Source organism: Cariama cristata, unplaced genomic scaffold (genome assembly GCF_000690535.1).
Source record: "Cariama cristata isolate BGI_N322 unplaced genomic scaffold, ASM69053v1 scaffold31637, whole genome shotgun sequence".
Taxonomy (NCBI): Eukaryota; Metazoa; Chordata; class Aves; order Cariamiformes; family Cariamidae; genus Cariama; species Cariama cristata.
In genome coordinates, this window is record NW_009627656.1 from 1 (window position 1) to 13,645 (window position 13,645).

Sequence of the window (13,645 nt, forward strand, 5' to 3'; positions counted from 1 at the left end):
TGCTTCTCGCCGTGCGAGCGGAGGGTGACAAAAAGGCGGGTTTCCCTCAGGCCTTACTCCTGTGCCTGCCGGGTTTTCTCCTTCCAGAGGAGTGTTTCTGAGGCAGAGTCTTATTGCTGAGCCTAACAGGTTTTCTCTTTCTAGAGCATTCCTGTTAAGATTGCTTCCATAAAGACATGACCACACAGGTAAATAAAAGCGCAGTGCTAATTAAACTATTCGCTGGCTTGATATTTTTTTAAGCTGCTGATACGTAATATTAATTATTTTTTCTTTCTAGTATGGTATTCTCTTCAAGCAAGAGCAAGGTGAGAAAACACTAATGTATTAAATAAGATCAGTCTTCTTGGATGATGTAAAATTGATAATGATAGATATACTTGTGAGATGACATGGATTACGTTTATATTAAGTATAAATCTGAGTAAGTCAAAAACAGCTATGCTGTTTTTTCAACAGTGGCCTTGGTGAACAACATACATCATGTGTTCCAAAACAATCAAAACAGGGACAAGGGTCTCAGAGCACTGATAGACCTGAAGAGCAAGGGGTCTATTGCCAACATTACAATCAGTTGTCTTCCATCAAAAGAAACCACTTAATTGTTAATTTCTATTCTTATATTCTCTTTTAGCTCATGATGATGCCATTTGGTCAGTTGCCTGGGGAAAAAATAAAAAAGATGGTTCTGAAACAGTGATCTCTGGTTCTTTAGATGATCTAGTGAAGGTCTGGAAGTGGTAAGTGAAATGCTCCGTGTTAACTAGTTTTAAGCCTTGGAAGCCGTCAGTATGGAGATACAGCAGTCTTGAATTTCCATAATCTGCAGGGATGTTAGATGTTACATCAGGGAAGGGGTAGCCTGGCACACAGAACTGTTCTCTTGAGCAAGCTTATCTTCATTGGTACGTGCCTTCTCTTGGAGTGGTAGCATTCTGATGTGCTTTAATTTTTGACGAACGTGAACCCTTTTGAAAATGCACATCAAATTTTACATGCTGGCTGCCAGAGAATAGTACAACTTGGTGTATTTCTAAACCAAAGAATTAGAAATGCAGCTTTTTATGAGACAATGCACTGGGAGCCTATGTAATGTGAAAGGAATAATAGGAATACAGTAAAAGAGGAAATGATGTCTTTGGTTTTTATTTTAAAAAAGAATAAATCCTCATAATCCTCATACAAGTGACACTGAAGCGTTCTTTTGCAAAGCAAGTGTTCTGTCTCTTAGCCAAAGCAGTGTAAAATATGTGCTTCACTTTAATGACATGAGTAGCTTTGTTGCAGTGGTTATAAGAATGTTGGTCATCGCGTTTCATGCTTTGCGGACAGATTAACAGTCTGCTATGTAAGCACCCATGTAGTCATGTGTAATGGACATTTCAGTAGGATTACTTACAAGCTTAAGATTAAGTACATACTTTGCAGAAATATGGTAAATGATTGATTTGTTGGTTCTTTCCCTTAAGTACAGAGAGCAATTTGTGTGTAGCCATCTGCACATTTCATGGGTGAAATTGGATTCCCCTTCTTGCTGAACACAATGGAGAAATGTGGGTTGTCTTGTTTGTTTGTTTTGTTTGAGTTGGAGATCGGTTAAGTACTCCCAGCTATTCATAACTAGGCTTTTCTTTCCCTTGAACAAAAGGAATGATGAAAAATTGGATCTACAATGGACTTTGGAAGGTCACCAACTGGGCGTGGTGTCTGTGGATATCAGCCACACAGGCTCCATTGCAGCTTCCAGCTCCCTAGACGCCCATATTCGCCTTTGGGATTTAGAAACTGGCAAACAAATCAAGTCAATAGATGCTGGTCCTGGTAAGATATCAGTGTTAAGCTGTCTCTGTGTAAGAAGTGTACTTACTCTAGAGAGTAAATACACTGTACAGTGTATAATTAAGGTATATGAGATGACTAAGGTTTTTTTAAGTCTTTATTTGCAAAAATCTTAGTGATTTTATGAACTCAACATAAAGTAGTATCAGACAATTTTACATTTACACTACTTACGCTTTCTCAGATACATTTAGTTGTGCTTTCCGCTAGATGCATAAAGCAGAATGGAAACCACTTTGCTCTTACAGATGTATTGATAAAAGGATATTTAAAAAAATAATTCAAATGCTTATTCAAATTGATTTACAAGGAAAGTCTGAACTTTCTTTAAGTACTGCACTGGGCTGAATTTGAGCTGTATATGTGATGCTTATTTATGCAGTACCTCCAATCCTGAGTGAGCAAGTCAAAACACAGTAAAGCTGAAGTCTGGATCAGTGTTATGTCCTCCAAATTGGAATTCAGGGCCTAAGATCTTATTCTAAATATTTCATTGGCCCACTGGCAATCTCTAATTTAAGAACAATCTTGCAGTGTTTTAGGTAATTAATATTAAGCTTATAGAAAAAAACCTGTGAATTACATTGTGCCAGATAAATACTGCTATACTGCAGTATACTGCTATAAAAAGGTACGTTTTTTTAAAATTCTGTTGCAAGGAATGTTGATCTGTTGCATTTGTATATCTGCATTTCTTCTGTATCTTCTGTGCTTTGCTAGATACCAGTGTTGCTTTCTTTTACTGGTTTAATATCTTTCGGTACCAGGAGAAAAGTAAGAATTTAGACTTAACTCATGCAGTTTAAATTCTAAATTTCTTGTTACAGGAGGGTCTAATAAGCTCAAGGTCTTGTTAGAAAATGTAATCTTTCACCAAACAGAAATGAATGCTCAAGCTATGCTCCATTAATTACATAGAAGGAAGTTAATTTTCATGAGTTTGTACACTCTTCTTAAGAGTACGCAGTAGAGTTGAGAGTATTAAGAGTAGTTAGGGGGTTAAATGTCTAAACAGATACATACAGAACTGACACTGTTGAAGAAGAACTAGAAACAGTATTTGGCCAACTGATTTTTTCTTTTTAATACAGTTGATGCTTGGTCCCTGGCTTTTTCACCTGATTCCCAGTACCTTGCAACAGGAAGTCATGTGGGAAAAGTAAATATTTTTGGTGTTGAAACCGGAAAGAAAGAATATTCTCTGGACACCAGAGGAAAGTTCATCCTTAGCATTGCATATGTAAGAAGCACAATTGATAATTTCTTCTGTGAAATTGCTATTGCTGTAACATGTTGTAAATCAGATATTTTTGTTTCCATCTATCAGTTTATCTCTACGTAATAGTAAAAGACAGTCATACTTTGATAATTCCAAATATAAACTGCATGACATTCCCCCCCTTCATATATGGAAAATGTACTTTGATCTTGCTTATACACATACCGTGAATAAGTCAGCTGAAGTCTTCAGGATTTTAGGAGCCCAGGTATCTTGCATAGATCATATTTGTGAAAAGTTGCCAAGAGAATGTCAGGGCGATACACAGCATAAATGCATACTTTTTGTGTTTTATTACAGAGTCCAGATGGAAAATACTTAGCCAGTGGAGCAATAGATGGCATTATCAATATTTTTGATATTGCAACTGGAAAACTTCTGCATACGCTAGAAGGTAATGGTTTATGTATTTGCAATACCCAAGTTCTGGCTTCATTCCTCAGCAAAATTGAAGGATATAATGCAAGTCAGAATAAGATACAACAGCCATGGCATAAAGGAGTTGATGTTTCTGTCCATTAGACAGTATTTAGTTATTTAGCGTGCTGTAACTTAAATCACTTAAAATATTAGAGGCAAACTGTAAACTCAGGCTTGCATCATAAATGCCTATTTCAAAAGATAGAGTCTGTAATGCTTAGTGAAAATCTGAAATTGTAGTTCCTTCTTGTATTGCAGTGCAGTACAAGGGAGTGAAGCTAAGCCAAATGTGTGCTGTCATGCATATGATTTTTCTTTTTGCTGTGGTATCAGTTTTATAGCAATTTATTCCTGTTTTAAAAAATAACAGAACATTTTATGTTGTAGAAGATGTGCATTTTTCTAACAGATAAATGGGCTTTTAATGTTCATGCAGTTTGTCTGATTGTATAGTTAATTAAAAAACCCAACTATTTAAACAATATGAAATCATATTAGAAAATATGACATAATTTCTAATAAAGATCCACAGTTGAAAAAATAAGATACTTTTGTGTTGCAGTGGACATGCCTTAACGTTCAAAGTTCAGAATTACTGTCAGTTTCCATTTTATGTTGTGCAAAGAAGCTTGTAGAGGCATAAAGAGAAAGACTTTTCAGAGGTTGCTTTCTTTTAACAGGGAATGCTGTTCTGGTGTAGCTTCTTAAGCACTGTCATTAGTAAGAGGAATAGCTACATTCTAAGCCATATAAAACTTTGAATTTCAGGTCATGCGATGCCTATTCGTTCACTGACATTTTCTCCAGATTCTCAGTTACTTGTAACTGCTTCAGATGACGGCTATATCAAAATCTATGATGTGTAAGTTGTTATTTTGCAAGACATGCTAACAGGAAAATGACTTCAGAGAGGCTGATACTGTAAAAAAAAAAATCAAACCCTATGCTGTCTGTAATTCCCTTCAGCTTTATGTAATAAATAATCTTAAATAGTAAAATTCTACACCCTTAGTTTTTAAAAAGTGCATAGGTCGATGACAGCCTTAACTTGAAAACGAATTATTTTCCTCATATTTGCCCTGTAGGCAACAGGCTAATCTTTTGTGTATTTGTCCTGTGCGTTTGTGTTTACCCATCTTATACATCTGTTCTGTACCCAAGAAATTATATTTATGACCTATTTCTGTTGCATTGTGCAAAAACTTGGAAGACCCTGGGGAGGAAAAGCCACCGCTTCAGTGATCTTCACTCCCCTAAACCTGCATTACTTTGCTGCCTTCATGGTGAAAGTGTTCTGTTGACCAGTGACTTTTTTTATGTTAACCATTTGAAATGGAAAAAGACAATCTGTTGTAACACCATTTCAGCTTGGATGAACAAATGTCCAGAAGTTACCTTCCATGACCTTGCATTGAACCATTCCTGACTGCACTAGCTAAACTATATTCCTGTTGCTTTCTCCCTGGAATTCACCAACCAAATGTTAAAACTTGTTCTTTCCACAGGCAACATGCAAACTTGGCTGGCACATTAAGTGGTCACGGATCCTGGGTGTTAAATGTAGCGTTTTGTCCTGATGATACCCATTTTGTTTCCAGGTATTGATGATTTTTAACTTGTTTATGCTTACTGAAAAAAAAATTATAAAGGGAGATGGATCATAAAAAGTAAACATGTACAAATTGCAGTGGAATCTGTAATGGAACAACATACATTGCATTTAAAGACTGAAGAGCCAATCTGTGATGTGATACCAGTTGTAACGAATAGCATTTTATAGTGTAAGTCATCCCACTGTAGTGTAGATCCCTACAAGTGAAGAACACCTAAACCTAAGAGGCAGGCAATTTGATTCTAAGTAGCTGAAAAATTTCTGTTGAATTAAAAAGTGCAACTTAATGTAGTACATTTATCTAGTTGAACTTTAGTGTTAACTCTTAAAACAGCTCAGGCAGTCGGGGGACCAAGTATATGTAACAGGAGTTTCTTTATCCAAAGAACTTGCTTCAAAGAATTTTCTGACTAAAATGGGAGTCTTCATTTTCATGTTGCAGATATTGAAACAGTAAATGTATTTTAAAGGTAGCTGAAACCTGGTGGAAGATGCACTTCTTTGCTACTTCATCCCTGTATTTGATGGGTGAAGGAGGGTTTCTTATGTCTACCGTATGAGATCTTTAAAGCTCTGCACTAAACTAATCCAGTAATTTAAACATTGATCAATACTATTTTTCTTTCAGTTCATCTGATAAAAGCGTTAAAGTTTGGGATGCTGGAACGAGAACCTGTGTTCATACTTTCTTTGACCACCAAGATCAGGTATGTCTACTATTGCTTTATCTAGGTCATTGTGTTTGCAGGGGAACTTTAGCTGTGTAGTTATGCACATTTGTGCTTCAACTTGGTGCTTTAGCTTCAGGGTTGGACTTCAGCTTGCTGTAATGAAATCTTAAAAGTTGTTCATGATTATTTGGCACTTAATATTGAACTAATACTCCAAGCATGTAGGTTCATCTCTTCCAAGTAATTGTATTTTTTGGGTGCAAATAAGGGCAATCCTGAGTGGCCAAAAGGATTCTTACCAGACTGTTATTTTTTATCTTTGCCTATGGTCTTACTTATTTCTGTATCACTTACACAGCATGTGCATGTGTAAGGGGAAAAATACTTATTTAGAAGGATGGAATTATCTAAAAAGATGCTTGAAAGTACCCTTGAAACTTGGGACTTTTTCCTCCTCAAATGTCTGTAATACCCTTTCTTTTTTTTTTTTTTTTTTCCTCAGTGATAGCTACCTGTGAGGGAAGAGGAAGTTAGGCATCTACCAAGTTACCCTTTTTCCAAATGTTAGGTGTTAAATAGAACAATGCTGTTTTCTAATGGCTCATAGAGGAAGACTTAACAAAGGAGATTCTTTGAGATTTTATTTAGGCTCTTTCCTCCATAATACTTCTTTGCTGGTAACCTTCTTTTTAGTTATCTACAGCTATGGGCGTTTTGGTATTGAAGTACCAAGTAGAATTGGATTTCCTGTGTTGTTTTAGCTGTTGTCTATGATCTCCTAAGTTTGTGGAAGGCAGAGATGTATCAGCTCTTGGGAAGGCTGCTTTTTAGGTATTAATGCAAAATGGTGTACGAGATTCCCCAGAACATGCTGTTGTCGATATACCCATTTGCAATCCCATGTTAATACGCTGGGTAGCCTTCACTCTTCCTGATGTCATCCTGATGATGGAGATGGGGTCACTTAAGAGTGTGTAACTGTTTTAAGTCAGAGGACTGAACTGAATTTTTTTAAAGTTTTGCACTGGCTGTCTTAATCAGCCCAAGGATAAACTTGATCATTCTTCAGTCTGTCACAATGTGTCAGTCTTCCTCTCTTCCTCTCCTGAAAGCACTGTAAAATACTCTTTTTCAGAAGGGAAGATAGGATGGGCAAGAGTGAAAATGGTAGGTTTGATTTATGCAAACTGGGAAAGTACTTTCAGCCTTTTTCAAGTTACATTTAGATTGTGTAATGCATTGTCATAGAAGTGCAATGTATTAACTTGTGGGGCTACTAGGTGGCAGTGTCCTTCTCTGGTTCATCAACCTCATCTGCTGTTAAAGCAGAATCCATAATTGAACCAGCTCTAATAAGGGGATCTGAAATAATCCTCCCTCTTCTGCTTGTTGTAGTCAAGATGACTGCTACAAAGACATTTTTTCTTAGTCTGCTGTTGATAACCGTGTATATGTCCTATTCGCAGGTTTGGGGAGTGAAATACAATGGAAGTGGGTCCAAAATTGTATCTGTTGGAGATGACCAAGAAATCCATATTTATGACTGTCCAGTTTAAATGTCTTGACTCAGACCATTTGGTTAACTCTTGTGGCAGTTTTTAGGACAACTACTGTCCTTATGTGTATTTTTTTAGTATGATAAAAGCATTTTAGTAATGCTGCTCTGTTCATATGTAATTTTGATTTTGTTTAGCATGAGAGAAAGCTTTACTTTTTTTTAAAAAATAAAAGCTACAGATGCAAGTAACTTGCGCCTAATCCTTGGAAAAATGTATTTTTGGAAATACGTAGTCATGGGTGAAGTAACTGCTCAGTTAATCTCCCCTTGCCTTTATATGTGAATAGACTGGAGCTGGAAAGTGTTGACCAAGTCTCATAGTAGCTTATTTTAGTAAAAGGAAAAGTGACTGAGGCTCTGTGTTGTCTGCATGGGAAATGATAGCCTGCACTCATCTTGGTGTTGTCCCAATAAGTGCAATAGGGTCACTTAAGTTGAACACCTGTTCCAGCAATTGTATGGTGGCATGTAGCTTGTTAATCAGAGTTTAATTTCACTGAAGCGTGAGTTGTTTCCAACCCAGACTTAATATAAACTCTACTAGAAAACAGATAAAATGAAAAAAGCTTTAATATGATCCTTCTACTATGGTATCCTGTCATGTTATAAAACAGTAGCAGTATAGCCAACACAGGTAGTTTTGGTTTATTCATCTTGGCTAAGGCTCATGTACATGAAGTAAAAAAACCTTTCTAGGGAAGGCTGAATATATATAGAGTTCGAGCTTCCGAAAGATCAGAATTTTATTTGGAAGTATTTACCTGTATGTAAATTAGAAGTATGTGGGGCACACTCTGTACACATTAGAAGGATACCTTATAACCCTAAGTTACACTTACAAAGAGCTAAGCGGCTGAAGGAATGCTACTTACTCTAATACAACAAAAGAACACAGGAGTGCAAGGAGTAGGGCACATACAAAATACTTCTGAAATACAAAATGAAACAGGTACTAGTGTTGCAGCTAACAAAGTTGAGTATGGAGAACAACCTAGACTAGGTGATAGGAGTCTAAGCTTAGAGAAACTTACTAGGAGTCTAAGCTTAGAGAAACTTACTTAGATAAAGGGGGTTCTAGAGTGGCTAAGAAAGTACAAGAGAAGCATGATAAAATGTGAAGACTTCTATTTATTAGAAGTTATTTCTGCTATGTTGTATTCTATGAAATTAATTTTCCAGTATGAAAGTATTTACATAAGACACTCCACTTAGCCTCTATCCATATTGCCAAAGTCTTATATAAATAGCATAGGTGAAATAAATTGAGAACCTTCACAGCAAAGAAAAATGTATACCAACTCAGCTGGTTCTCAGCTGCGTGACACTTGCTTTTATATAAAGACTACAAGAACACAATATAAATTAGTTACAAAAAGGTGATACTGACAGCGCAGCAACTCAATTTGCTGAACACAAAAACCACAAGCAGTGGCTATTACAGCCATGCAGTTTTCATTGTGAAATTTACATTTTAGATGACATCCATTCCACCTTGCTTTAAGATGTCTGACATTGTACTCCTGTTCTTGGACCCTCCTCATCTTCTTCATATGCTTCTCCCCCACTGTTACGGTAGGTTTGCTCACTTGGATCAAAATCTTCAAGGTCTACCTGATCCATCTCATCTGTAATCATAACATCTTCTCGTGGAGGAAGCAGAGCCTCCAGTAGACAGAGTTTCTCCCTTGGGAGCCAGTAGTGCTCTGGAAACTGGACCTACAATTTTATATGTTTATTTATTTTTTTTTAAATGAATAGTTACTCCCACCGCCAACATGGATATCTTTGCTACAGAAAAGCAGTCAACTTACCAAAAATTGTATAATTAAGCTGCCTTTGTCCATCGGAGATTTGTAGACAGGCATCCCTTCATTGTAGATACACTTTAGGTCACCATGTTTTATCACTTCACCTACATGGAGATAAGAGCTCCAAGTAAGCTTACATGACACACATTCCCTAACCATGAAAAGCAGGGTTATACACAAGCAGTGTTCCCACAGCATCTCAGGGAGACTACTAAGCAACTCATAGAAAAGGCTGCAGACTGAAAAGTACTAAAGCCAAGCTATACAGAAGTAAGGCCATTTAGGCTATTTCCTCTACTGTAAGAGAACTGTCTTTTCTTAGCACAGCCTTCATGCTGAATTAACAGATAATCTAGTAGAGTTTAAGTTTCTGGCCTCTTTAATATTTTCCTGGCTATCCACTAACTGAGGCTATCAAGAAGCATTTGACAGCTTTAGGTATAATTCTCCATGTAATGTTTTAGAAGAAGTGACAAGAATGTCAAAGAACCAACTAAATTAAATGATTGCTAGTTTGAATCTGTTGCATCAACTGGCTAAAAAAACAAAACACCCCCCCCCAAAAAAAAACAAAAACAAACCAGTCTAGGCACAACGAAACAGGCAAGCAGTTCATGTAACATCAAAACTCTTAAGACCTACCTGGCCTAGATGATATGACAAGAACTCTGTTATCCAGAGTTTCAATGGTCTTTCTGAAACCACATAAAGCCTCTGAGAGTTGAATTCTCATTTTTGTGATTAAGTCATGCCCTCGCCTCTGAAAGACACTGTGATCCTTTTGATCAAGCACAATTATAACATCACCAGGCTCCAGGTCAGGCTCCTGGTCTCCTTCTCCATGAAATACTATCTTCTGACCATCTTTCATACCTGGAGAAAAGAAACCCATTTATTCTCTGCAGAACTATAGACTATGATTAGGGACACAGAACAAATATGCAGTTCTTACCTTTATCAACATGAACTTCTATGATCTTTTTCTCTCTTACAACCTTACAGCCATTGCAGTTGTCACACCTGTCCTTTGGGTTTATTCTTTCACCTTGGCCTTTGCATTCTGGACACACAGTTTGGATCTGTTGTACCATGCCAGGTCCAATCTGCTGAACTAGAACTTGCATTCCTCTTCCTTTACACACAGGGCACTTCTCTATTGCCCCTCTCTTTCCACCATAACCTTTGACAAAAAAGTTAAATCTGATCTCAGTCTCAAAAAACCAGTTACTCTACAGTAGTCAGGCTAGAACTCATTGACTTCAAAATCACCTTTAAGGCAACTTAGAGTAGTTCACTAATGTATTTCCAATGTAATTGGAATTTAGTTTTCATCACAAAACATGCTCCACAAGTTACACGTTTCTACAAGCAAAAGAGTCAAGTTTTCTATGCAGAGCTTATTTTATTAGCCTCTGCCCCACCTCCCAATACATCTTGGTTTTCAAGGAACTATCAGCATACCAATTTCAAGACCTACATATTCCATTAATACTTTGGAAAGAATCCGCTTGCTAAATATTTAAGAGTACTAAGATACAAGACCTCATTAAGATTTACCTCAAAGAAGATCAGTCATTATGGATATGTAATAGCTGTAAAATGAGTTGCATAATACAAGCTAGACTTCTATCCACAGCAATTAAGAAGAAGTTTAACAAAACAGCCATTTATTAAAGTTCTGGATTAAGATACTTTTAATTTAGGTACCCTTAACTATAATTCACACTGATTTTAAGTCTGCCATTAGAACAATAACTTAATACCACTACGTTTGAGAGTGCCTTAATTCTTGGATAAGCATAAATAACTAAGTCCCCTGGCAGACTTTTGGGGCAAGGGGGAAAGAGAAACATTAAACCCCCCACACTTTATTCCTAGCCCCCCCACCCCTTAAAAAAAAAAAAAGAACAAAAAGAAAGAAAAGCTTGGAGTAAGAGGGGTTTGAAACCACTACTTCGTTTGTGTTTTTTTACCTTCACACTTTCCACAAATGACATTCTTTTGCAGTGCCAGTTTCCTTGTAATACCATTATATAAGTCTTCAAGAGATACACCTAACTGGTGCACAACATTTTTGCCTTTTAAAAAAAAAAAAGAGAAAGATTATTTCTGGTTTAGCTGTTGTAAGGACAACTGTTTATTTAAAGGCTTCTACACTTGTTCATACATGCACAGTCTCTCACTGAAGAAACGTAAAGTTCATTCCAAACTTTGAACTCAGCTCAGCCCCCTTAAAAGAATGTGCAGTTCCATCAGCTTCCACTGAGCTGCACCCACTTACGTCAGAACATAAAAGTTTAGCTGTAATTAAGCAAAGCCACCCTGTCCCTGCTCCCTACCCCTAACTTCATAAGCTGAACTGAAACAGCAAGATGCAAGGACACTACCAGCTTCAGATCTAGTCAATTTAGAAGTTGCTATTATGCCTATCTATAAATTTCCATGCCACTTCATAGCATAATTTCAAAGATTTTACAGCAAGTTACTACTTGCTCCTTCAACAGACATTGGGCATGGAAAAAGACAAAAATCGTACTGTGCTTTTGGCAGCACTCTGTACTCAGTTTCACACAATTTCTCCCAAATATTTTAATGAGATTTAACATTACTGAAGTTGATGGTGTCCTTTGAAGCAAGTTGCCCAAAGCATACAAGCAAGTGAGGCACAGATCTGGAAGAAAGGTAACTTAGAACAGGTCTAATTCAACTGCTCTAACCTACCAATGCTTCCCCCTCCCCTACAGATTACCCACACCCACTTTAACAAAAAAAATAAACAGAATTCATCAGAAAGATTGCTGTGGCTACGTTATGTTATCTACTTTATTAGAATCTTTATGCTAGAATAACTGAAAAAAAAATAAATCATAGTTTACTTGATCTATTGTTGCAATGAGTAATATCCACACTATGTGCACTTAGCAGTACCATAGCACAGGTGTTTTATGCTTAAGTGCATGGTTAGAGTTTCTAGAACTTGTTTAGAACTGTGTACCTCTTCTCTCTCTATTCATTCGGCCTCCACCACCAAAGAACATGTCAAAGATGTCCATGGGTGAAGAGAAGCTGCCGCCACTCAGGCCTCCTTCTTTAATAGCCTGCTCCCCACCCTGGTCATAGAGGTCCCTTTTCTTTGGGTCCGACAGAACTTCATATGCCTGGGATATGAGTTTAAACTAAAAAGAAAAAAGAAGCTCTGAACAACTATGACCAAGAGGAAAAGTAACCCTCCCTCTCATATGCAACTCCATCTTCAGATTGAGCCACTATAGCACTCTCTTGTAGCAGTTGTCTTTTTCCAAAAGGAACCTCCCTACACAAATGTGCAATAGACTAATAGTACACGTTTGTCCAGGAAAACCACCCCTTTTCTCCCTCTCCCCCCTCCTCCCATGTTACAAGTGGGCTTAATTCAGAATCACACCCAACTTAGAAGCGTACGCAAACTACGCTTTGATGATTGTGGTAGTTGCAACCATTATACACCTCTAACAAATCCATTTAGAAAGGGTTGTGATACTATCCTCAAAGTCTTGGAGGTCCCCAGATGCTCAATGGCCACAGCAGTGCTAGTCATTCTAGAACTAGAGTGATCCCTCATGCCTGCTGAGCTACTACATCCAGCTACAACTAAACAAGAGATTTAAGTGACCAGCCACTGGTGTTACTCATCACAAACAGAAGGCCTTAGATACAAATCAAAACATGCACTTTATTTAAAAAAAGGGATTTTTTAAAAAATAGCTATCAAGAACTTCCTATTACTAAGATGACTAAGTCAATTTTTAAACACAATTTGCTATTTCTGAAGTGACTACCTCCATTTTAAACATGATTTACTTATGACCAGGTAAAGTGGTGTAAGTAAAAAAAGCAGGCCAAAAATAAATGCAGAAAAGGTTATGTTTGACTATGGTACTACTTAACTGGTTGAGTTCTGTAAATTAGTGTACTAAATATACAAATATGGAGCTTCTATTCCTATGTTAAGGTATTATCAGACCAGCTTTTAGATAAATAATCCTATCATTCAAATTTTCCACAGTTATCCAATTGTGGTGCTCATGTATCCTCCTAAGCAACATGTGGAGTTGAACAGCTCTCTGCTAATAGCACGTGAAATGGTTTTGTTGTTAACAGTCCACCTATGCGCAGCCCAATGATTTTCTCTGGATAGTTACCTTGTACATCTGCATTAGCATTTTCTCTGAAGAAAACTCATCCTGTTCAGGAACACAAATCCATCCAGTGCAATCCCAGCAGGCACAGTAGTGCTGGCAGCTGGATCCACCACTGGCCTTTGCAACATCTGACAGCACGACGGCCATTAGGACACTAGCGATCCTTTCGGCTTCGCCTGCTTTAACCAGCATCTCTGTAACAATGAGCTCCCATTGGCAACTACGGAGAGACCGGTAGGAGCCGACTCCAGAGAGAGGAGCTAATGCATCCCCTCCT

General features: G+C 37.4%; 2 protein-coding genes across 2 annotated transcripts; one reads left to right on the forward strand and one right to left on the reverse strand.

Annotated features, from left to right (window-relative positions):
• The first annotated feature begins 143 nt into the window (after positions 1 to 143).
• WDR61 (WD repeat domain 61) lies at positions 144 to 7,564 on the forward strand. Its single transcript, XM_009704520.1, has 10 exons — positions 144 to 188; positions 281 to 308; positions 635 to 740; positions 1,649 to 1,821; positions 2,931 to 3,079; positions 3,419 to 3,512; positions 4,307 to 4,400; positions 5,044 to 5,136; positions 5,779 to 5,857; positions 7,288 to 7,564. Exons 1-10 carry the CDS (start codon positions 177 to 179, stop codon positions 7,375 to 7,377), a joined length of 918 nt encoding a protein of 305 aa, XP_009702822.1. The 5' UTR covers positions 144 to 176; the 3' UTR covers positions 7,378 to 7,564.
• Positions 7,565 to 8,489: 925 nt separating this feature from the next.
• Positions 8,490 to 13,383, reverse strand: DNAJA4 (DnaJ (Hsp40) homolog, subfamily A, member 4). The gene is made up of 7 exons (XM_009704521.1): positions 13,369 to 13,383; positions 12,183 to 12,363; positions 11,161 to 11,265; positions 10,140 to 10,367; positions 9,830 to 10,060; positions 9,191 to 9,291; positions 8,490 to 9,095 (listed from the first exon to the last, which is right to left on the reverse strand). The coding sequence occupies exons 1-7, from the start codon at positions 13,381 to 13,383 to the stop codon at positions 8,877 to 8,879; spliced, it is 1,080 nt and encodes a 359-aa protein (XP_009702823.1). The 3' UTR covers positions 8,490 to 8,876.
• Positions 13,384 to 13,645: the final 262 nt, after the last annotated feature.

What these genes read in the sequence shown, in the direction of transcription:
- WDR61 (XM_009704520.1), top strand. An exon ending in TATATCAAAATCTATGATGT is followed by an intron (nt 4,401 to 5,043) that starts GTAAGTTGTTAT and finishes TTCTTTCCACAG; the next exon opens with GCAACATGCAAACTTGGCTG. An exon ending in TCTTTGACCACCAAGATCAG is followed by an intron (nt 5,858 to 7,287) that starts GTATGTCTACTA and finishes TCCTATTCGCAG; the next exon opens with GTTTGGGGAGTGAAATACAA.
- DNAJA4 (XM_009704521.1), bottom strand. An exon ending in AATGAATAGAGAGAGAAGAG is followed by an intron (nt 11,266 to 12,182) that starts GTACACAGTTCT and finishes TTTTTTTAAAAG; the next exon opens with GCAAAAATGTTGTGCACCAG. An exon ending in GCTTAATTATACAATTTTTG is followed by an intron (nt 9,096 to 9,190) that starts GTAAGTTGACTG and finishes ATAAAATTGTAG; the next exon opens with GTCCAGTTTCCAGAGCACTA.